The sequence below is a fragment of the Manis javanica genome, chromosome 5 (genome assembly GCF_040802235.1).
Source record: "Manis javanica isolate MJ-LG chromosome 5, MJ_LKY, whole genome shotgun sequence".
Taxonomy (NCBI): domain Eukaryota; kingdom Metazoa; phylum Chordata; class Mammalia; order Pholidota; family Manidae; genus Manis; species Manis javanica.
The window spans coordinates 100,815,056-100,838,858 of NC_133160.1; the positions used below are offsets into that span (position 1 = coordinate 100,815,056).

Sequence of the window (23,803 nt, forward strand, 5' to 3'; positions counted from 1 at the left end):
TCCTGAATCATTCAAGAGATGTCAAAATACAGGCCTGAATCAGCTGTGCTGCCATTTCTGTTTTTGCAAAGTAATTCCTCTCAATTTTTTTTTCCTTATTTCTAGTGTGCCACCTGGACTTGAAGGCATGAAAGAACAAGACCTCTGCAACAAGATAATGGCTAAAATACTAGAAAATTATAATACCCTATTTGAAGTAGATTATAAAGAAAATGATAATCAAGGGTGTGAAAGCCTGGTGAGGATTATCATAGTAAAAGTAAGTAATGTTGGTATTTAATTTTTATTATCACTGTATTTTGAATGGAATATATTTAAATCATTTTTGTCATAAAAATTCCATATGCAAAGCTTCAGATATAATCATCTAAACAGAAATAATAGCCTATGTTTGTTGAATTCTTTTTATGAAATATATTTTCTATATCAAATGCTTGTTAAACTGATACATATTCTTCTAAGTTGGAGAATAATTGAGAGCAGATGTTTCATTACCACTATAAAATCACCTCAAAATGAGTCCAATGCCATTGTCACCACCTTTTTATGGAAGCCCTGGTATTACAGCAGGGATACGTGCCTATGGCTGTGCTCATGAGTCCTAGCTTGCTGAGTAGATTGCAAATTCCTGAAGACAGTATGACTACATCTTTTGTCTCTATTGTGTCTGGCACACTTTCAGGTTCAACCTCAGATTTTAAGTCCCATGTATGTAATCCTTCTTAACTATCATCAGTAAATGAGAGTATTTTTAAAACCTATAAAAGAGTCCTTTACAATACTATCAAAATTTTTTTGTACATTGGCTGATAACTTAGAGCATATCCTTTACACATCAGGTAAATGCATGTAGGTCTCTTAAAACACAAGATAAACATTCAAATCAAATCCTCTGATGTAGGAAAAGAGGGAAGAGAAGGCATCTTATTTTCTTCTCATTTATATTGAGATAAACCATGATGGAACTGATATGGGAGGTTCCCTTAGTTTTCCTGAGACTTACCAAATTTACAGACTGCATTATACTTTGTTGATTCATATGACAATGAATGATAAAACCAGAGGCTTTTGCTTTGGTTATTGTAGGGGTATTTTAATCTCTTCTTTCAGTTGAGGCCATGACTTTCAAGAAGAAATAAAAGGTAATGGCTATCAAGTGGCACCCTACCAAAACAAAATAAGACCAAAGCTAAGTTTTCTCACCCAAGGCTTATCCTGTTAATACAGACTCCCTATAAGGGATAGAGTACATCTGAGAAGAATGCATTTATCTGCAATCTTGCCAACCTGATAAAGTGAACTTCAAACTGAAATTGGAGGGAAGGGAATAACAATGCTCATATAAATGATAAAATGAAATATTTGGGAGAATATCAAGTGTAACCTAACATGGAAGTAACATAGCAGCTGAGAAGATGTGTCAATGATTTACAAGAGAAAATAGTGGGGAAAAAATTTATATCAGTTTTGCTACAAAAAAATTAATTTTTTAAAAAGGAAAAAAAATCTACCTTAAATTTGTTCCTCTGGTTCCTGTAGCACTTTGCAAAAAATATCTCTTTTTAAAATATTAAAAAGTGATTGGTTTCTTTCAGCTGTATCTCTGATACACCTTTTTACACTCATACATTTTACTAGGGCTGGTAAGATAATGAGGTAAACCTAAAATATAATGAAAATAGATAAATAGGATCTCCTAGGCAAGACACACCTTCTGAGATACAATCACAGAAATATGCCAATAGGGGGTTATATGTTATGCAAGTAAAATAACACATATTAAAATATGCAGAAGAGTGCCTTGCTTGGAAATCATTGAGTTACTAGGTTAAAGCATGGTGGACAACCTAGTATGAAAGTACATGGTATAAGACACATAAACTGATGATACTGTAGAAGCCAAATATAGATATCTTAGGTGGATAAAGAACACTCTTAGGTAGATGAAGAAGATAGAGAATATGACTAATGCAAGTCACAGATCTGGTCTAGAGGCAGATCACTGTCATGGTTGGAAACTATATGTCTAATCTGGAAGCAGAATTTTTGGTACATTTTTAAATTGATGATAGTTTCATCTCTGAGATGGTAGATTATACAACATGGTAATGTGGTTTTCTAGACTTAATTATAATCAATAAAGATGAAGTGGAAGTTACAGAAATTATTTTAATGGAACATGCCAATGCCATTTTAGCATCCATAATAATGAAGAACATGTTAGCTAGCCGCAGTTAGATATGTAAACCAGGATGTTTTTTAAAAAGCAGGGGTTTTTTTAAATTCCAAAAATCATGGAAAGATTAGATAGAAACCTAAAGGAATATGGTTTAAAAAAGGAACTGGGAAGCTGACAATGAAATTATTAACAAACTGAAAAAATGGGAAAAATGGGAGGGAACTGAAAATCAATCACTGTGATCATTATCTTGAGCTCAGTTTTTGGAAGGATGTATCTAAAAAGAGGAAGTAGGCACAAAACAGGAAATAAATACACAAGAGTGACAGACATAAAATGAATTGAGAATAAGGTTAAGCTCATGAAAACTACTAAGATAGAAAAGGGCTTTTATTACTTTTTAAAATCATTAAACATATCCACTGACACACCTCCGTGTACCCCCAAGTGTGAGGAATAGGGTCATAAGATGTCAAATGATGTTTCTTATGATACCCTTGTTGACTAAATGGAGATTCAGGGCCCAAATATGAGTTTGGTTGTATTTAGACCTGGAAGAAGAACTTTGACCATTTTGTTTGGATGTGGATTAACTCAGGGGCGGTTTCTGCATTTATTTGTGTCATTTCAGTACTTTAATCATTGACATGAATGATCACGCACTTAGCACGTTTGTGTGTGAAATAAAGCTGGGAGGATAAGCCAGATATTGGATGGCTTAATATGTAGACCAACAAAATAGTATGTGTGTATGTGTGTGTGTATACAGCCATTTTCCTCTTCTTCCTTGCTTAAAAAAATAAGAACAAAAGCCAATTTTATTTGGGCCTGCAGCAATGCTGTGTGGTCAGATGGGCCCCTCCCTCAGCCCCAAGGGGTGGATGAGTCATAAAAAATCTATAATACTACCATCTTTAGCCAGTGATGACATTACAGTTTAACGACACACATGTGGCCAAGGAGACGGAAGGGAAAAGTGTTATGGGGCAGAGGGACTCTGGGAAAGGTTTCATCCTTGATTGGAATTATTTAAATGTGGGGGGGTAGTTGTGGTTGCTGGGTGGAGCTGGATTGGTGGTGGGGATGGTGGTGGTGGGGATTGGCTTGGGCCCCACCTGGATATCCTCTGGGGTGATAAAATGTTCTGTATCTCAATAGGGTTGTGGGTTATTCAGGTGTGTGAATTTGTCAATGCTCATTCAACTGAATCCCTAAGATTTGTCCATTTTATTGAATGTGAATTTAAAAAAATTTTTTAATTGAAAAGAGAGAGAAAGATAGCAGGACTTTGGGTCAAGATGCCCATCTCTCCCGTTTTGCTTTCAAACATTTTCATGTCAAAGTATAGAGTTTAGAGCTGCTGCCACCAGTTTTCCTCTTGATAAACGTAATGTTGACACCCTGAGATTGGCAGCTAAAGGAGGAAAGAGGCTAGGCTGCTCGTCGCTGATGTGCTGAACCAACACTGAACACATATACCTCTGGATTTTAGTTACATGAGGAAAATAAATGTCCTCATAGTATAAACTACTCTGAGTGGAGTATTCTGTTTCTTGCACCAAAAGCATCCTATCTTGTACAATCAACATAATTGGAAAGTCCTATACTTAGATTTGTGTAATGATTTTCACAAGTAACCAAGAGGAGGCCAAAATTAATAATAGCTAAATTGAAAATCGTTCATGGATTTTAATTTCTAGCACAGTATCATACATCAGTGTGGTGTGATTGCAAAAAAAACAAACAAAAAAAACCCCACAGACTCATTCACTGAGTACATCAATAGTATCCACAATAATGTATGTCTCACTGCACTTGGCAGTATCTAGTGTTATATCTGATTCTGACTACCACATTCTGACTCTCCTGACAATCACAACTGCTCCTCATTTATTCTCACTAAATATACATTTGCCTGAGTGACTGTTTTCTTACTTCAGTTACCATACCGCTGACGACTTCCAAACCAGAACTCTAGCCTCAGCCTGTCAGAAGAGCAGTGAGACAAATTTCCACTAACTATGAAAAGCCATGCTGGTGCCTTAAATTTCTCACACCCAAAACATCATCTCCAAAAACTTTGTCTTGGTTCTGTCCTCTCCAATGCTAGTTTGCCAGCTCCCAGCCTGCCAAGCCAGAATCCTTAGTTTATCCTTAATTCTTCCCCCTTTGCTATTCCTACTGGGGCTCATATTCTGTCTTAGGCATATCTCGTGAAATGGGTGTCTCTTATCTACCCACTACCACTGCTTTTACATTAGGACTTTATCATAGCCACACAATTTCAAACTGTTTTTCACTTCTAGGCTCACCCCCTTCCCATCTCCTTCTAGCAGTGATAGAATTATTTTCTTAAAAAAGCAAACCTGATTATGGCATACTCCTACCTTAAGTAAACAAACCTTTTGCTGTTGTTGTTTTGCCCTCCACCCTTTTGCTGATAATATACAAGTCAGTTGCCTTTATTTGGAATTCAGGTGCTTTACACTGTGTCCCCAAACCAAAGTTTCTCCGTTAAATATTTGAGTGACTGTTGAATGGTTCTTGTTATCTTCCCATTTCTCTTGCTGTCTTCAGTCTCCTTTGAGAACTCTTCCTTCTTAGTCAAAATTAAACTTAGTTCTTTCCTGGCTCATTCTTGGTCTTCAGTTCAGAGCTCTACCTGGCAAACCATACATATCTATCCACCTGCCTAACAGTCGCGTGTGCCTGCATGTCCCTCGGATTGTCTCATCATCTTCTCTTGCCTTTGAGGGTCTAATCCTCCACTTCTCTTCTGGGACTTAATGAATGGCCCATCCATCCACGCAGTTGCTCCAGGTTGATATCCATCAACCATGAAAGCCTGTTAATCTACCGCCTAGATAAATCTCTCCCATACTTGCTAACTGCTTCCTCATCACTTCCCATCCAAGCAAGAGGATTCTGTGCCTTTTATCACAATCACTTGCTGATGCAGACTGAGTCAGCAACTCATCATAGGGCCCTGAAATTTTAAAAGACTTTTTGGCAATTTTAATAATCAGATTGGTCCTTGGGAGCTTAGTACAATAGCCTTATTTCCCTGGCTGTAATCTGCCCCTTGACTCCATCTTCCTTCTGCTGCTGCCTGACTTTTTATCACACAAGTATCGGCATGCCACTTCCCATATCAGAATTCTTCAGTGGGTCCTCTTCACCTACCTTTATATTATGAAATCTAGACTTCCACATGACAAACCAGGCTTTTCAGGAATGACCCCACCCTCCCTGTCCATACTTCTTTGCCACCACTCCCTCCCATACATTTGATGCACCAGCAGTCTTTGATGTAAATGCAGAAACCATGTCATTTCAGGCCTTACATTTGTCAACATAGTGAGCATGGTACCTGACCATTGAAAATTCCTTGAATTCAGTGATGGGCCTCTATTCATTTTACTGAAATTAATGTCTGTGATCATACTTTGTACATAGTATAAAAACAATATTAATGTTTTCAAAATAATTAAATTGCAAAATTGCAAACGTGATAGTTCCCGGAATACTTCATGTCTGCCATGTTTAAGAAAAGGTAGTAGATATTTCTAAAGTCTAATGGTTCTGGGAAGAGCACTGATATTAGGATAGGAAGGCCTGCAGGTATAACCTGGCTGCTTAGCAATGTAACTGGGTAATTTTGTATTACCTCTGTGTGTCTTTCCTATTACCTAAATTGAAAACTGTACATTTTGTGGGATTCAAACCATTAATACTTGTGAAAGTATTTTCAAAGCTAGTTAAGTATTTATAGGAATGTAAAGTACTAAATCTTTTTTGGCTTGGGTGACAATATCGGGTGAAGAATAACTGAAAAAAACACTGCCTTGCTTTGAAATGATCTAGTCAGAAATACTCCAGTAGATATATGAATAAACTTAGGGCACAGAGTTAAGAACTCTAGTCTGTAATCAGACAGAATGGATTAGAACTTCAGTTTGTGTGACTGTAGGAAAATTACTGTCCCTTTCAAACTTGGTTTCCTCATCTATGAAATAAGGAAAATATCAGTAATTAATTTAACCACTTTTTGTTAGGATTAAATGAGGTAGTAATAGCAAGTTTTCAATAAATTTTACCTTTAACATAAAGAAATCATTAGGATCACATTACCTTTATGATATTACTTTCCTTCTCTTTAACTTAAAGGAAGTCAGGCATGGTAATACAAGGAAAAGATCAAAAGCAGAAAAATACAGTTGACAATCAGATGTTTTACTCTGGACAGAATAGTTAATGTTTCTAGACATTTCATTAATTCAATATTTCAGTTTCCTCGGTATGATCATATTAAATGTCCTTTCGTTTTTGGAAAGGCAAGAATCTGATTGTGCCTTCAATGGACAGAAGAATATGATTTTAGTGTTAATATCCAGATCTGCTTTTTGAAAATCAATAATTTAAGAAAAAAACCAAAATTCCTTTAAGTGGAAACATTATGGAAAAATGGGGTATTTAAGTGGCTCTAGATTTCAGAGTCTGGGATTGCAACAAGTTGCTGAGAGAGGATGTAATGTAGGGAACTGAAAAACTTCCAGGCAGAAGAGTATGTCTTCAGGTGTGTAGTCTTTGTGTGGTGGTGACCAGACATTTCTGGCTGGACCATAGAAAGTAGCACAAGAGAGCTAAATCCTAGAGTAACTTAGTTTGGAATTTAACTATAGCGTAAACACTTAGAGGAATGGGAGAATGATGAAAAGTTTTAAGAACAGAATGGATTTAATAAGTTGTACTTTTGATTTTTACCTTTCCCCTTTGGCATAAGGAGAAGGTTGGTGTGACTCTTCAGTGAAGCCTCTTTGTAACAGGCTGTCAGGGGAACAGCCTAATGTCTGTTTCTGCTCTTCTGACTCTGGTCAGTGCTGCAAAATTGATCATGGCGCTACAATGCATTCATCAGGCTCACTTCCAGACAAGCTTCCTCCACGAGGAGGCCAAGATGTAGATAACAGAAAACATTTATCTGCTTCACTCCTCCTTCCACTCCATTTTCCCTCCCATTTTCTAGGGAAGAACCTTGGGTCCCTACAAGGTTTCTCCAGGTTGTGCGATGGTTGCATCACGTCCACTAGATAGAGATACTTCAGTCAAAGGAATTCTGAATAGACCTCTTATGGTGTAACATTTGGGCAAATCTGTAGTTTGTTAGAGGTCTGAGAATGTGTATGTTGGCTCTTGGCATTTTGGTTCCACATTTTGCAAAATTTGACAAGTTGTCTTGTAGTTCGTTCTCTATAGTTACAGCCATTTAGGTGTAGCTTTCTTTTCTTTTTCATAATTTTTGTTTTATGTAAGTTGCAAGGAGAGCAAAGTAGAAGCTATACATTTTTGCACTTAATTTTGCAAGTAGTAAAGCCAAAACTGTATTTCTGAATAACTAGATTAGGAGAAGCACATCTTTTAAGTAGACATTTAACAGCCATAGTTTAATTTCTCCAGCTTCAGAATAATTCTTGAGTCTTTCTTTATAAAAGACTCTATATCCAGACTTTGGAGAACTTTTCCCTTATACAAGAAGTGAGTGAATCACCCAGATGTTTACATATACAAAACTCAGTAGCTTAAATATGGTTGAAATAATGGACCATGGAATCTAAGCTGAATTCATTAAATCCAAATAATTACTGGGTACCTTATATGTGTAGAGCATTGTTCTAGGCACAGAGAATACATCAGTGAGCAATAGACAAAAATGCCTGCCCATATGAAGCTGATATCCCAATGGGGATACAATGAACAGGTAACAAGTAATTAAGAAAATATGCACTATGTCAGACGGTGATATGAGGAGAAAAAGCAGGGAAAGGGAGAAGTAATACCGCTAAGATAGGAGAGTGGCATTTGTTCATTTACTTAGGATGCTCAAAACCCTTCACTGAGAAGGGAACTTTGGAGCAGAGACACTTGAGAGAAGAGCCTTCCAAACAGAAAGAAGACCATACAAAGGCTGTGAGGTGGGGGTGCACCTAGTCTATTTGATGGACAGAGTTGAGAAGGCCAGTATGGTTGGATTACGGGTGAGCAAGGGGGAAAATTAAAAGAGGTCACAGAGACAGCGAGATCAAGGGACCAGATCATGTATACATACTCTTAAAGGTCATTGTAAAGACTGAGTTTTATTCTGACAGTACTTTTTTTTCTTTTTCTCTCATTGAAGTATAGTTGATATGAAATATTATATTGGTCTCAGCTGTACAACATAATGATTTGACAAGTGTCTACATTATTGAATGCTCACCCCAATAGGGGTTATTCTGACAATATTTTATTGGACGGTGTTGAACAGAAGAATGCCATGATCTGACTTACATAATTTAAAGGATTGCTCTGACTGCCAGGTAGAGAATAGACTGTTGAGAGGGATAGGCAGAAGCAGAGAGACCTGATGGGAGTTTACCACAATAGTCCAGTGGAGAAACGATGATGGCTTGGACCAGGGTGACAGAGAAGGTGGTGAGAAGAGCTGACAGGTAAGTTAGGACATGAGAAAGCCACACAGTGGGAGGTACTGGAGACCCCAGTTAGGCTGTAGAATGTTTAAGGTGGGAGTAGATGAGCAAGCAAGCTACAAGAGAAGAGGATGAACAGAGGGTGGGATGGTTGCATTCGTGCTTTTGGAAATGGAGCAACTGGAGCAGTAATATGATTTTGGTTGTGTTTATGAGAATGACTGACTGAAGTGAAGAGAAAATCATTGAAAAAAAAAGAGTTGAGGGATGACAAGAGATATTGATGGTTTGTCTGTATTGACCCTGAATTTACTCAGGAGGGTGGTAGATGCTGAGGTAGACAGGAAGGCCGTGAGCCTGTTTGGCCTAGTATTTACATATTGTTTGATATGTATATATATTTAATAGGTTTAATGTAGAGCCTCACATATATATGTAGTACTCAGAATAATGTGTTATGTTGCTAAATATCTATCTAGAAGTATCTAGATGAATATCACCCCTATTCCAAATCAATATCTTGTGAGACTTTATTAGACATCTTTGTTAGACAGTGCTGCTGTTGCTCATTATATATTTGGGAATTTCTTTTAAAATTGAAAAATATGCCATTCATGGGAGCAAGGGGGACACTTTGTCATATTTTTCTATGTGTTATTGCACTAGGATCTTTGTACTTTACTGCTTTATTTGATTATGAAAAATAATAGTAATTTTGATACATGGCAGACCACTAAGTTGGGGATTAATGATTAAATGTTAACTTCTGGGTTTAAAGTTGAAATCTGGCTATAAAATAATTTTTCTGATTTTCCTGTGTGACTCACAGTTGTTTAAAATGTTCTGAGCAAAAGTGAAATATTAAAATAGCTGTCCATAATGATTTAAGAGAAATGTGCACTTATCAGCACATGTGCCAAGTTTGATTACAAAGTTCAGTCTTATTCCTGTAGAGTAAAAGTCATTTACCACAAAAACTGATATATCACATAAACTTCCTAAAACATTTCCCATCGCTTTTTCATGCTCAAAAACATTGCCTATGTCTCCATTTTTCATTAAGGGCTACAGCCTAAACAAATTAACTTCAACAAATGTTTGTTGACTTTTTCTTGTTTAACACCTACTCTGTGCAAAACCCTGGACTAAGTGCTGGACCTCTTCAGAAAATAAACAAGACATGTCCCTGTCCCCAAGGGAACTATAATATGAAACAACCAAAGTCAGTAAAGGAGCAGAGAGGCAAAAGGAAGGAGGCTCTATGTCCGATACTGCGCTGAGTTCTTCTGTACCTATTATCTCATTTCTCACAGTAAACTTGTGAAGTAGTGGTCTTAATTCTACTTTGAAAATGAAGGAATCTAAGGAGTGAATTATTTAGGGTCAACAGCAGCAAATGACAGAGCTAGGTTTTGGACTCAACATACTGATTAAAGGCCAAGTATAGCAATAACAAAAATCCTAGTTTTAAATTGGAGCATCAATATCGTAATTATTTGTATTTATTCATTCAATATGCATTGTAGCAATTTAGTGTCAGGGAGGTACTTAACTTCTGTTTTCCCTATTCTAGTCCTATATGCTTTCACTCCTAGCCTCTTCTATAGCCCCTCAAGAATACTCTAAACTGGTTAGCAGTGGAGTCAGAATAGAAAATAAATAATGCATTGGTTTTTGTGTTGTTGTGTGACACTTTGTGATTTGGCTTGTCTCTTTGTGTGTGTGCACTCTCAGTGAGAATGTCTGACTTGTACCCACCAAAGTCTGTGTGTTATCATTTTGAGCAATTAGGAATGCTGAAGTAGTACTAAATGAAAATTCTTTTGCTCATTCAGATCAAATATTTCTTTGAATAGTGAGCAATACTTTTAGGTTGGTTCTGAGTTTGAAGGTTAAAACATAATAAGTGATGTTCAAGAAACAAAGATAAAATAGAATGATGAAATGCTGTTTGCTTGCATGATTCAAATATGCACTTTATAGTAGTGAAAACTAATTAGGTTATCAATAAGTGTAAAGCATTAAGTAATAAAAGTAGTATTAAAAGTTACTGCTTAGTGTGGGGTACTTTTATGGCTCCAGTTTTTAGATCATAGTCACATAGTTAACATTCAGATTGCTATTAATTTATTTTCCCCAGACATTTTGTTTTGTAGAGGTTTTACAGATAAACCCCAGAAAAGTCCTGTCTGCTCAGGACTCATTTAAATAGATTAGATATATCTACCAAGTATTAAATTCCTTCTTTCCTATTCTGAGGAATAATTAACAGAAGACAGACTAAATAGCTTTGTTTATGAAAACATCATTATGCTATGCAACCTTTAAACTGCTTACAGTGAGATAGATGGCAATACTTTGTAACTGACAACTTGGAAGTTGCCTACTGTAAATCATTTTATTGTGTATTTGGCAAATAGGGGCACTAAGTAAATGGTAAGTGAATATTTGAAGATTTTCAAAAATTACTTATATTTGCTTTAGAACTGAATTTCTGCTGTTTTTTTCAGTTGGTCTTTTAGAGTTAGAAATTATACTTTTTTTGGCCAAGAAGTGCCTAGAAAGGAATATCCGTCCAGGGGCAGCCCTTAACCAATGAAGGAGGAGCATGTGGGTATAAATTCCTAGCTCCCATATTCCTTGGTTGGAATAATTCTGGTGTGTGTATTTTAGGGTGTTTCCCAGAGCTTTCCCCCAAATTTAAGCTTCAGAGCTGCTATAGTAATTCTAATACTTAATATTGACATCCCTTTCAGGCTACCTTCTTCTATTTTTTATTACCCATTTCCCTGCTGAACTACCCAACTGACTCCTTGCCCTCAATCCATGTTGCAAGGTCTACTTCTGGTTGAGTGGGTAGGGGTCCAGCTAAGACATCCCAGATTCTCCCTCAGTGAATCCCTCTTTCATCCCTGAGGTACAGTTAATCCCCATCTCTGTTATCTTAAGGCACTTTCTTTCGCATGTTAAAACAAGCCTCACATTCTGCCTTGGGTGAGTTGCGTTTTTCTCTTGTATTGCATTGTAAGTTCTTCAAGGATAAGAACAACATCTCACATTTACCTATACATTGGGAGTTTTTCTTCCTTTTTTTTGTAATTGAAGTATAGTTGATACAGTCTTATATTAGTTTCAGATGTGCAACACATTGATTCAGCAGTTACCCATGTAATTAAATTCTCCCCCCAACTAGTACAGCTACTATCAGCCAACATAGGAAGATGATACAGAATCACTGATTATATTCTCCATGTTGTACTATTATCCTATAAAGTATGATTGAGAATTTTTGTGCCTCTTTATCACCTTCACCCTCCCTACCCATTCATCCCAAACACTTCCCCTTTGGTAAACACCAGTCACTTCTCAGTGTCTGAGTCTACTGCTGTTTTGTACAGTCTGTTTTATTATGTGTTTATATTCTACAAATAAGCGAAATCATATGATAGTTTTCTTTCTCCACCTGGCTTTTTCACTGAGCATAATACCCCGTAGCTACAGCCATGATGTTGCAAATGGCAGGATTTCTTTTCTTTTTATGGCTGAATAATATTCCATTGTGTATATATACTATGTCTTCTTTACCCACTCATGGACACATAAGTTTCTTCTTTATCTTGGTTATTGTAAATACTGCAGTGATAAACATAGGGGTGCATATATCTTTTCAGATCAGGGATTTTGTTTTCTTTGGGTGAATTCCTAGAAGTGGAATTCCTGGGTCAGTGGTATTTCTAATTTTACTTTTTGAGGAACCTCAATACTAATTTCCACAATAGGAAAGTGTCAGTTTCCATTCCCACCAACAGTGTAGGAGGGCTCACATTTCTCCACGTCCTTGCCAACACTTGTTATTACTTGTCTTTTGGATAGTGGCCATTCTGACCAGTGTGGGATGATATGCATTTGATTTGCATTTCCCTGATGATTAGTGATGTGGAGCATCTTTCCATGTACCTGTTGACCATCTGTACTTCTTGGAGAAATGTCTGTTCAGGTCCTACACACATTTTTTAATTAAGTTATTTGTTTTGCAGTGTTGATGCCTATGAATTCTTTGTATATTTTAGATGTTAACCCTTTATTGGGTGAATCATTTACAAATATATTCTCCTATACTATAGTTTGCCTTCTTGTTCTGCTGATGGTGTCCTTTGCTGTGCAGAAGCCTTTTAGTTTGATGTAGTCCTCTTTGTTCATTTTTTATTTTGTTTCCCTTGCCCAAGGAGATGTGTCCAGGAAAAAATTGCTCATGCTTCTGTTTAAGATATTTTTTCCTGTGTTTTCCTCTAAGAGTTTTATGGTTTCATGACTTACATTCAGGTCTTTGATCCATTTCAAGTTACTTTTGTGTATGGAGTTAGGGAGTAATCCAGTTTCATTCTCTTGCATGTAGCTGTCCAGTTTTCCCAACACCAGTTGTTGAAGAGGCTGTCATTTCCCCATTGTATATTCACAGCTCCTTTATCATATAATAATTGACCATATATGCATGGGTTTATATCTGGGCTCTTTATTCTGTACCAATGATCTATGGGCCAGTTCTTGTGCTAGTACCAAATTGTTTTAATTACTGTAGTTTTGTAGTATACCTTGAAGTCAGGGAGCATAATCCCCCCAGCTTTGTTCTTCTTTCTCAGGATTGCTTTGGCTATTTGGGGTCTTTTGTGGTTCCATATGAATTTTAGAACTGTTTGTTCTAGTTCATTGAAAAATGCTGTTAGTAGTTTGATTAGTGATTGCATTAAATCTGTAGATTGATTTGGGCAGGGTGGCCATTTTGACAGTAGTAATTCTTCGTAACCATGAGTGAAGAATAGATTTATTTGCCTTCTTTAATTTCTCTCTTGATGTCTTATAGTTTGCAGAGTATAGGTGTTTCACCTCTTTGGTCAGGTTTATTCCCAGGTACTTTATTCTTTTTGATGCAATTGTAAAAGGAATTGTTTTTCTGATTTCTCTTTCTGCTAGTTCATTGTTAGTATGTAGGAATGCAGCAGATTTCTGTGTATTAATTTTGTATCCTTAAACTTTGCTGAATTCAGTTATTAGAATAGTTTTTTGGGTGGAGTCTAATTTAGTGTTTTATATGTATGTTATCTGCAAATAGTGAGAGTTTAACTTCTTCCTTACCAATTTGAATGCCTTTTATCTCTTTGTGTTGTCTGAGTGCCATGGCTAGAACCTCCAGTACTATGCTGAATAAAAGTGGTGGGCATGGACATCCTTGTCTTGTTCCTGATAGAGAAAAAGCTCTCACCTTTTCACTATTAAGTATAATGTTGGCTGTGGGTTTGTCATATGTGGCCTTTATTATGTTGATGTATGTACCCGCTATGCCCATTATGTTGAGAGTTTTTACCATGAATGGATGTTGAATTTTGTCAAATGCTTTTTTAGCATCTGTTAAGATGGTCATGTGGTTTTTATCCTTATTTTTGGTAATGTGTATGATATTGATTGATTTATGAATATTATACCATCCTTACATCTCTAGAATAAATCCCACATGGTTGTGATCGATGATATTTGGTGTATTTTTTAATTTGATTTGAAAATATTTTGTTGAGGATTTTTGCTTCTACATTTATTAGAGGTATTGGTCTCTAATTTTCTTTTTTTGTATTGTCTTTATCTGGTTTTGGTTTCAGAGTGATGCTGGCCTCATAGAATGAGTTTGGAAATATTCCCTCTCCTTCTTCTCTTTGTAATACTTGAAGAAGGATGGGTATTAGCTCTTCTTTAAGTGTTTGGTAGAATTCAGCTATGAAGCCATCTGGTCCTGGAATTTTGTTTGTTGGTACTTTTCTGATTAACAGTTTAATTTCATTACTGGTGTCTTGTCTGTTCATATTCTATGTTTATTCCTGGGTCAATCTTGGAAGATTGTATTTCTCTAGGAACTTGTCTACTTCTTCTAAGTTTTACATAATAATTTTGGCACTTAATTTTTCATAGTATTCTCTAATAATTCTTTGTGTTTCTGTTGTATCCATTATGACTATTCCTTCTTAGTTTCTGATTTTGTTTATTTGTATATTCTCTCTTTTTGTCTTGATAAGTCTGGCTTTGGGTTTATCTATTTTGTTTATTTTCTCAAAGAACCAGCTCCTGCTTTCATTGATTTTTTTCTATTGTTTTATTCTTCTTTATATTTTTAATTTATTTCTGCTCTGATTTTTGTTATGTCTCTCCTTCTGCTAACTTTGGGCTTCATTTTTTCTTCTTTATTAGCTTCTTTGGTGTGTGTTTAGACTGTTAATTTTGAATCGTTCTTGTTTCTTGAGGTAGCCTGTATTGCTATATGCTTTCCTCTTAGAACTACCTTTGCTGCCATCCACAAATATTGGACAGCTTTTTTTTGTTTTCATTTGTCTCCATGTATTGCTTGATTTATGTTTTAATTGGTCATTGATCCACTGGTTATTTAGAAGCATGTAATTTGGCCTCCATTTGTTTGTAGGCTTTTTGTTTGTGTAATTTATTTCTAGTTTCACACCATTGTGTCTGAGAAGCTGCCTGATACAATTTCAATATGTTTTAATTTATTGAAGCTCTCTTTGTAAACTAGTATGTGATCTATTCTGGAAATCATTCCAGGTACACTTGAGAAAAATGTGTATCCTGCTGCTTTTAGGTAGAATGTTGTGTAGATATCTGTCAAGTCCATCTGATCTAATGTGTTGTTCAGTGCTTCTGTTTCCTTATTTATTTTCTGTCTGGTATTTGTCTATTGATGTGAGTAGTGTGTTAAAGTCTCCTCCAATGAATGTGTGGTAATCTATTTCCCCCTTTAATTCTGGTAGTATTTGTTTTACATGTTTAGGGTTTCCTATGTTGGATGTGTAGATATTTGTAATGGTTATATCTCTTGTTGTTGGACTGACCCCTTTATCATTATGTAACGTCCTTCTTTGTCTCTTGTTGCTTTCTTTGTTTTGAAATATATTTTGTCTGATTTAAGTACTGCTATTCCTGCTCTTTTCTAATTATTATTTGCATGAAATATCTTCACTTTTAGTCTGTGTATGTCTTTGTATCTGAAATGAGTCTCTTGTAGACAGCATATAGATGGGTCTTGTTTCTTTATGCCACTGTATGTCTTTTGATTGGTGCATTCAGTCCATTTCTGATATTAGAGGAAAAGCTCTCACCTTTTTGCTCTTAAGTATAATGTTGGCTATGGTTTTGTCATATATGGCCTTTATTATGTTGAGGTATGTATCTCTGTGCCCATTTTGTTGAGAGTTTTTATCATGGATGTTGAATTTTGTCAAAAGCTTTTTCAGCATCTATACTTAATAGTGAAAAGGTGAAAGCTTTTCCTCTTAGATCAGGAATAAGACATGGATGTCCACTCTCATCACTTTTATTCAATCCATTTACATTTAAGATAATTATTGATAGGTATCTATTTATTGCCATTTTATTGTTTTCTCGTTGTTTTTTTTAGTTCCTCTCTGTTGCTTTCTTCCTCTCTTATTCTCTTCTCTTGTTATTTTGTGGTTTTCTTTACTGTTGTGGTTATATTTCTCTTTTTTAATTTTTTGTGTATCAATTATAGGCTTTAGATTTGTGATTACCAAAGGTTCAAGGATACCTTCCTGAGTATATAACAGTATATATTAAATTGTTCATTGCTCTAGCTCAAACACAATCTAAAGTACTTTTCTTGCTTCTTCTTCCTCTACATTTTTTTTATTAGTTGGCATAATCTGCTGTTTTTGTGTATCCCTTGATTGATTTTGTGTATAATTGGTTTTACTACTTTTGTTTTAATTTTGTACTTGCTTGGTAATTAATTGCTCTACCTTTACTGTAGATTTATTTTCACTGGTGAAAACTATTTATCTTTAGGAACATTTCCATCCACTGCAGTCCCTTTAACATCCTATAATGCTGGTTTAGCTGTCATAAATTCTTTGAGCCTTCATTTATCTGGAAATTGTTTGATCCCCACTTCATATTTAAATGATAATCTTGCTTAGTAGATGATTCTTGGTTGAAGTCCTTCTTTTCAGTACATTAAATATTTAATGCCACTCACTTCTGGCCTGTAAAGTTTATGCTGAGAAATTTGCTGGTAGCCTGATGGGGATTCCCTTATAAGTAATCTTTTTTCTCTCTCTGGCTGCTTTCGATACTCTCCCCTTATCCTTAATCTTTGTCATTTTAATTATATGTCTTGGTGGTGTCTTCCTGGAGGTTCCTTTTGTTAGGGACTCTCTATGCTTCCATGATCTATCTATTTCCTTACCCAGATTGGGGATGTTTTCAACAATTATTTCCCCAAAGAGACTTCCCATCCCTTTGTCTCTCTCTTCTCCTTCTGGTACCCCTATTATGCAAATATTGTTTCATTTGGATTGGTCACACAGCTTTCTTATCATTCTCTTATTTATAGGGATCCTTTTTTATCTGTTCCTTAGTTTCATTATGTTCCTGCTCTCTAATTTCCATCTTATTGATTGTTTCCTCTATTCACAACAAATCCATTTTCATTCCCTCCATTGTATGTTTCATTTCAGTTACTGTATTCTTCAGCTTTTGTATGTCTTTGTTGATGTCCTCTCTGAGATCTTTAATACATTTCTGCAGATGAGTGAGCATATTTTTAACTTTTACTTTGAAATCTTTATCAAAAAGGTTGGTGAGCTCCGTTTCATTCAGCCCTCTTTCTGGTATCTTATCCTGTAGATTTGTTTGGAACATATCCCACCATCTCCTCATTTTGTCAGGGTTTCTGTGTTTCTTCCTTTGTATAAGATGGATCTGCTGTGCTTCCTGGTCTAGAGAGTAGTGGTTTTTTGAAGAGGGTATCCTGTGGTGCTCAGAAGCTTAGGGCTCTTTCCTCTCCAATGCCTTGTTCTCCTTTGCTGTGGAGCCCCATTTGCCGGTGGTGGTCAATGGGTGGTGGGGTTTCCTTTCTGTCTTTCACAGGCAATGGTGTATCTCACTGTGCTGAGGTTTATCTCAGTTTGCCTCAGTTGGCCTTTTGAGATCAGAGCAGGAGTTTCTGCTGAGATAGCTATGAGTAGAGCCCCCCTCTGCCTGCCGTGCAGCAATGGTGGGCCTGCAGGGTTACCTGGGTGGGTATAGCCATTGTGTAGCACTGGGGTTGGGTGGGATGTGCAGCACCAGGCTTGAACATCCAGGGGGAGGAAGGAGCTCTCAGCTGGTTCCTGCAGGCACCTCCCCATTTGGACTGAAACAGGCCCAAGAAAGCTGAGAGAGCCTCCCTTGTCTGCCAGGCAGTAATGTCTGATGCTGCTGCTGGGCCAAGTGGGTTGGCTCACTGGCAGTGCACAGGAAAGTGCCTCAGGTCTAAGTTGCCAGTGAGGGGATGGAGTTTCTGGGGCTCCTGAGAGTTTCCGACCTGTTGGGCCAAGGGAGGGTGGTGAAGGTATTGTCTACCTGCCCTTTCTTCTGAGGAGAGAACTCTACTTATCCCTCACTTCTCTGGCTTCCCTCCCACTGTGTGCAAGTCTTTCGGATTGCCTCCTCTGCCTTGGGCCATAGCAGGACCAGTTGAGCATGTCTGTCCTGCACAAGTGGCAGTACTTTCAACCTCTCAAAGTGTTCCAACTCTCCCTGGTGTCCAGCCCCACTAATCACCAGAACCTAGTGCAATGTGGACTTGTGTTCCTGGAGCAGATCTCTAGGGCCAGGTGTGCAGTGTTCCTGGGCACCTCTTCCTTCCCACTCCCTTCTTCCTCCCACCTGTGGGCTGGGATGGGGGAAGGGCTTGGGACCCACTCAGTCATGGCTCTGCAACTTTTCCCTTCTCTGTGTGGTCTTCTTCCCCAAGCATAGGTCGTCTATTCTGCAATGTTCAGGTTGTTTTCAGGTTTAGTTGTATTTGCTATAGTTGCTTCCTTGGTATTTGTAGGAGGAGGTTTCTGCCTTGCCTTCCTACTCTGCTCTTTCTTCCCCCCTCTCTCTACACTGGTTTTTCTCTAAAAGTTGTAGAATAACACAAATTCTTGTGTCTTCCAAAACACGTATTCTACTTCCTTTTATTTACAAAAAAATGTCCATTGAATTGTACCATGTATGCCAAAACAACAGTTAATTCAAAGTTATTTCAGGGAAGTCATGTAACTATTCTGGGTATTAATACTGGTTCAATTTCTAGAGTATATAGTAAAAATTTGCTTAACAAGACTTCCCCTAACAAATTTTCTTGATTAATCAATTCTCTGAATTTGCTTTTAAAGCATATGGTCTGATGTCATGGCAACTCTGAAGGCTCCTAGCTAACAGGTTATTCTCATATATACTTATTCATTACCAGTTTTATTATATATTATATAAAAAAATACAAGTCAGTTGTGTGTTTTTTCCAAAACACTGATGAATGCTGATTTTTTATGGTACTCCATCATTTAATAAACAAATGTATTGTGAATATGACATTATAGCTATTTCTAGGAAAATGGTGCCAGAGTAATTAATACCAGCTTCTAAAACAGACTCTGAACTCTTAGTGGTTTAACATAACAGTTATTTGTCACTCCACTGTCCAATGGGTTGACCAGAATTTTGTCCTACCATCCTCCAAGGTTGTCTCAGCAGGAAAAGAAAGGATTGAGAATAATGTGGAATAGTTTTCTGACTACACCTGGAAATGCTTAACACTTGTTCACATTCTGTTGGGAAGATTCAGTCATTTGGCTCCCAACCTAACTATAAGGTAAAATGGAAATGTAGTCTTCCTGGTGCCTAGAAAGAGGAGATGAGGAGATGGTATGGTGTATACAAAGAATGATGTCTGCTACAAAAGCTACATTGAATGCATTGGAAAGACTTGATAAAGATTAAAGGCTTTGTATTTACTCTCCACATAGGTGGTACATTATGCTGGATATGTAAAAACATTGTTGTCTACTTTGGTGCTATAAGGAAGTGGAAAAGATTGAAATGCCCTTTATGTTTTAAGGTCAAGGATGGGCAATGGGACAAACACATAAGTAGCTACCACAAGCAAAAGTGATCCAGGTTGTAAAGTACATGCTGAGCATATAAGACAAGAAGAGTGAGTTGAAGGCTTTGGATGGCAGGATTAAGTGTTTAAATTTGATCTGGTAGGCAGAACTAATTAAAACTTTTCAGGAAAGCAATAAATTGAATTCAAATAATAAATCAGAAAAATTAGTTTGACATCCATGTGTAGGATAAACCAAAGGAAGAGAGAAGAGTCAGGAGGTTGTTTTTGTATCATCATTCAACAAACATTTATTGAATACGTAGCCAAGCAATATACTATAAGCTGGAGAAACAGAAGTGAATGAAAAAATAACCCCTTACCTCCTGGAGTTTGTCTGTTAGTTGGGAACACTGACAGTAAGATTTAAAAAATTAATATGCCCTTTGATGATGGATTATGTGAGGACAATCAAACCATCATGATAAAGACCTGAAGTTAATGGCATATGAGAGGAGAAAGGAAAATTGAAGGAACTATTTTATATAGAGAAGTAGGGAAGGCCCTTTGAGCTAGAATTTGAGTGGAGACCAAAATGATGTAGTGGAGCAGGCCATACAGACTTCTGGGGGAAGAAAGCATTCCAGGCAGAGGGAACTGCAAGTGAAAAACCCTGAGTTCAGCACTGGCTCGCTTGCTTATGACAGTAGAACACTATTCAAAGCCCTGCGCACATCAATAAAAAGAAGTGCTTCTCCAAATTAAGACTGTAAACCAAGAAAGCATGGGGAGCTAGATTACTGAAGAAAAGCACATATTAAGAATAGACCTGAAATCACCATGGTAACATGGACACCTAAACCAATCTCAAGCCAATAATTACTGTGACAGAAATGAAGCAGACTGAGAGTAACTGGGAAAGTTGTTTTCTATGAGAGTATTACAGAAAGCCTCTGCAAAGAGGTGACAGAGTTGCTGAAGGAAGAGAAAACTTTTTGCATTGTAATGTTAAGGTTAAGAATCCAAACTCTAATGCTGACCGATGCATAAAATCATTGTGATCTAATTTAACCATCCCTTCTTACTTTTCATTTTCATTCCTCTTTTCTTGAAGTGGAAATGACTGTTGACATTCTCTGTAATGAAATTTTTAATGCACTTAAAGACAATTGAGATTATACCTATGAATATTATACTTGTAGTTTATAAAGTAATGTCATGAATTCAATATATATACAGAATTTAATGACTATTCACCTCCTCCAATTCTATTTCCTGGGCTCAAGCTAAAGAATTACAGATTTTTTCCCAAAATAAATACAGTGAAGATCTAGAAAGTGCTATTTTATTATTCAATTTTTCCATTCATTTATATAAAGATAACATCATATTGCTTTTGAGCTTTACAAAACCATACATTTTTCTTCTTTTTTTTTACAGTCAAATTAATACTCATTTTGCAGATAGAAATGAATTAAAGAGGAGAGTTTTATGGTGGGGAAAGAGTGATTTGTAATCTGCCAGTCACATTAAATGGATCCTGGCTGTGTGTAAAGTGTGAGCACAAATTGCTCTATGTGTTCTTTCCTGTAGGAGGACTCAGGCATGGGCTGTTACCTTATGATCATATCAACCTTACTACCTCAACTTATAATCGCATTTGTATTGCTCTCTATAATCTGCTCTCCAGGTCGCTAAATCTAACCACACGCCTGTTGTGGGTTTGACCCCAAAGCACCAAATGCAACTCTCTGACAGCTTCTTGCTGTCATAACAGCAGCTTTTTTCCATCAACTCTCACCTGTCATTATATTTCCCAGGTTACAAGAAAATGAATTCTCATCTGAAGTTCTCAACATCTTGGAGATGACATTTCTTTAATGGTTGAGAATTAATATTAATGGAGAGGAAAATGTAGGAGGTGATGTTATTTATTTATTTATTTAGCAAATCCTTATTAAATACCTACTGGATGTTGGGAATATATTGATGAAATTCTTGTTTTGGCAAATCTCAAAGTACCTGGCATAACAGACAATAAAAAAATATAAAATAAATTAAAACTTTAATTACAAGTAGTGTGATTGAAATAAAGCTCATTAATAAGGGAAAAGCATAGTCAGGGAAGCCAGTGTAGATGGGGTTGTCATAGAAGATCTCTCAGAAGAGGTGACATAGGAGCTGAAGGATGAGAATGCAGCAGCCATGCTAAAGCAATGGTGGCAAGGCGTTCCAGGGAGAGAATGGGAAGTGCAAAGTCTTGAAGGGAAGAAGGGACTCAGAGTATTTGAAGAACAGAGAAGAAGGCTGTTATAGCTGAGGCATAGTGAGGGAGAGCGTGAGTGGTATGAGAAGAGGTTAGTCAAACAGGGAAGAGCTAGACCATGCAGGGCTGTGTAAGTTATGGCAAAGAGTCTGGATTTTATTCCAAGACTTATGATAAGACATTGAAGAGGAGTGACATCATCTGATTTACATAAGCAAAGCTTGTAGGAGGCAAGATGGTTGAAAATTTAGGTCAACAGTGATAGTTCTGACTACGATTAGACATGTACATACAAGTCAATAAATCCCAGTTTATTTTGGAGGTAGCACTGACGACTTGATGGTGGGTTTGATATGGGAAAGGGAGAAATCAAAGTAGATAGCTAAGACATTGATTTGAGCAACTGGGACCTATTTGCTCATCTGGGGAAGATTCAAGGACTAATTAGAGTATTTTTTGCTGCTAAGTCATAAACCCAGGTTTAGACATACTAAGTTTAGGAACTTATTAAACAGCCAAGTGGAGTTGCCAAGTAGGCAAATAGAGATAAATAACATAAGCCCAGGAGATACATCAAAGACAGTACAAATTTGGAAGTCACTAGTATATTGGTTGTGTTTAAAAGCTGTGAAAGTGGTTGAGATCATTGTGTCATTTGGGAACAGAAGACTTCCCTTCATCATTCCAGCTTCATTCATTCATTTGTTCCATACACTATTTATTGAGCTACTATGATACTGGGCATTTTTCTATGGCATTGTAGTTACAGTAGTGAGTATAAAAGACCAATTATTTTCTTTTATAGAACTTCTGTGTAATAGAGGATACATAAAATAAACCAATAACCAATAGATATGTAACTAATGCATAGAGTGGAAGCAGCAGCCAATGTTTTCCAATGAGGTGGAGTTGGTTAGCAAAGTAGGAATTATTGTATTCCTACCAGTGATGTTGTGACAGCTAATAGAGCAGTTCAAGAAGAAGGAGTCATCTGGGTCTGATGTTGCTAAGAACCAAAGTGAGATGGAGACCAAGCTGTGACAGTTTCAGCATTTTCTATGTGGTAATAAAAAAAAACAGAATCAGAGTCATTGAAGATGAGGAAGTAGAGACACTGAATGAAGACAGCTGTTTTGAAGGTGTTTACTTCAAAGGAAAGCAAAAATGTAGGACCATAGTTAGCAGGAAAAAAGAGATTAAGAAAGGGTTGTTTTAAAAATAAACCAAAAAGATACAATTCCATAGCATACTTGCAATTAATGGAAATGATCTAGTGGAGAGGGAGTGAGGGGCTAAGGGAAGGAGTGAAGTCTTTGAGAAGTTGAGAGCTGATGAGAAGTAAGGCTGTTTGATAGGATCAGAGTCATCTTTCTCTGTAACTGGAGAAAAGGCAGAGAGGATAGAATGCTTGCAGCAGGTTTGTAAATCTGATGGTGGGACAGTGAGTAGTTTCTTTTTCAGTGCTTCTGTTTTTCCCATGAAGTATGAAACAAGAATAGAAGGAAAGAGGTTTGAAAAGGGTGGAGAAGACGTGAAGCATCATCTTGGAGAGTGGCAAGTCAAGTTACGATAAAAGTATAGTAGGATTGCTGTGAATTAGGGTTTGTTCAAGATTTATGGTAATAAATTTAACATGAAACAGTTAACCAATTCTATAATTTTTTCCAACCCCTTTTTGTTGCTCCTTTCCCAGTGCAGAGAAGGCACATAGCTGGATTCATCCAGGATTGTACTTTAGCGAGATGAATACAATGACTCAAGACTGGAGGAAGGAAATTAAGGGCATTAGCAAAGGAAAGAGGGATCATGAAATGTAAGCTGATTAAAGAGAGAACTCAAATCAGGAAGAATGCATACGCGATTGTGAAAGATTAGAGAAGGGATATTATTCATTCATTTGGTTTACTCATTCACTTCAGCAGTTGAGCTCCTACTCTGCAAAACACATCTAGTACTAGGCCCTAGGA

At 36.8% G+C, this 23,803-nt stretch overlaps 1 protein-coding gene across 11 annotated transcripts in view; it reads left to right on the top strand.

Annotated features, from left to right (window-relative positions):
- The window catches only part of FAM13A (family with sequence similarity 13 member A), a 320,862-nt gene that overhangs the window by 137,810 nt on the left and 159,249 nt on the right, over positions 1-23,803 (top strand). For all 11 annotated transcript variants that reach the window (XM_037020137.2, XM_037020139.2, XM_037020138.2 and 8 more), the window contains one exon: positions 106-259. In XM_037020137.2, coding sequence (XP_036876032.2) covers positions 106-259 — 154 coding nt within the window. The remainder of the gene's footprint in view (positions 1-105; positions 260-23,803) is intronic.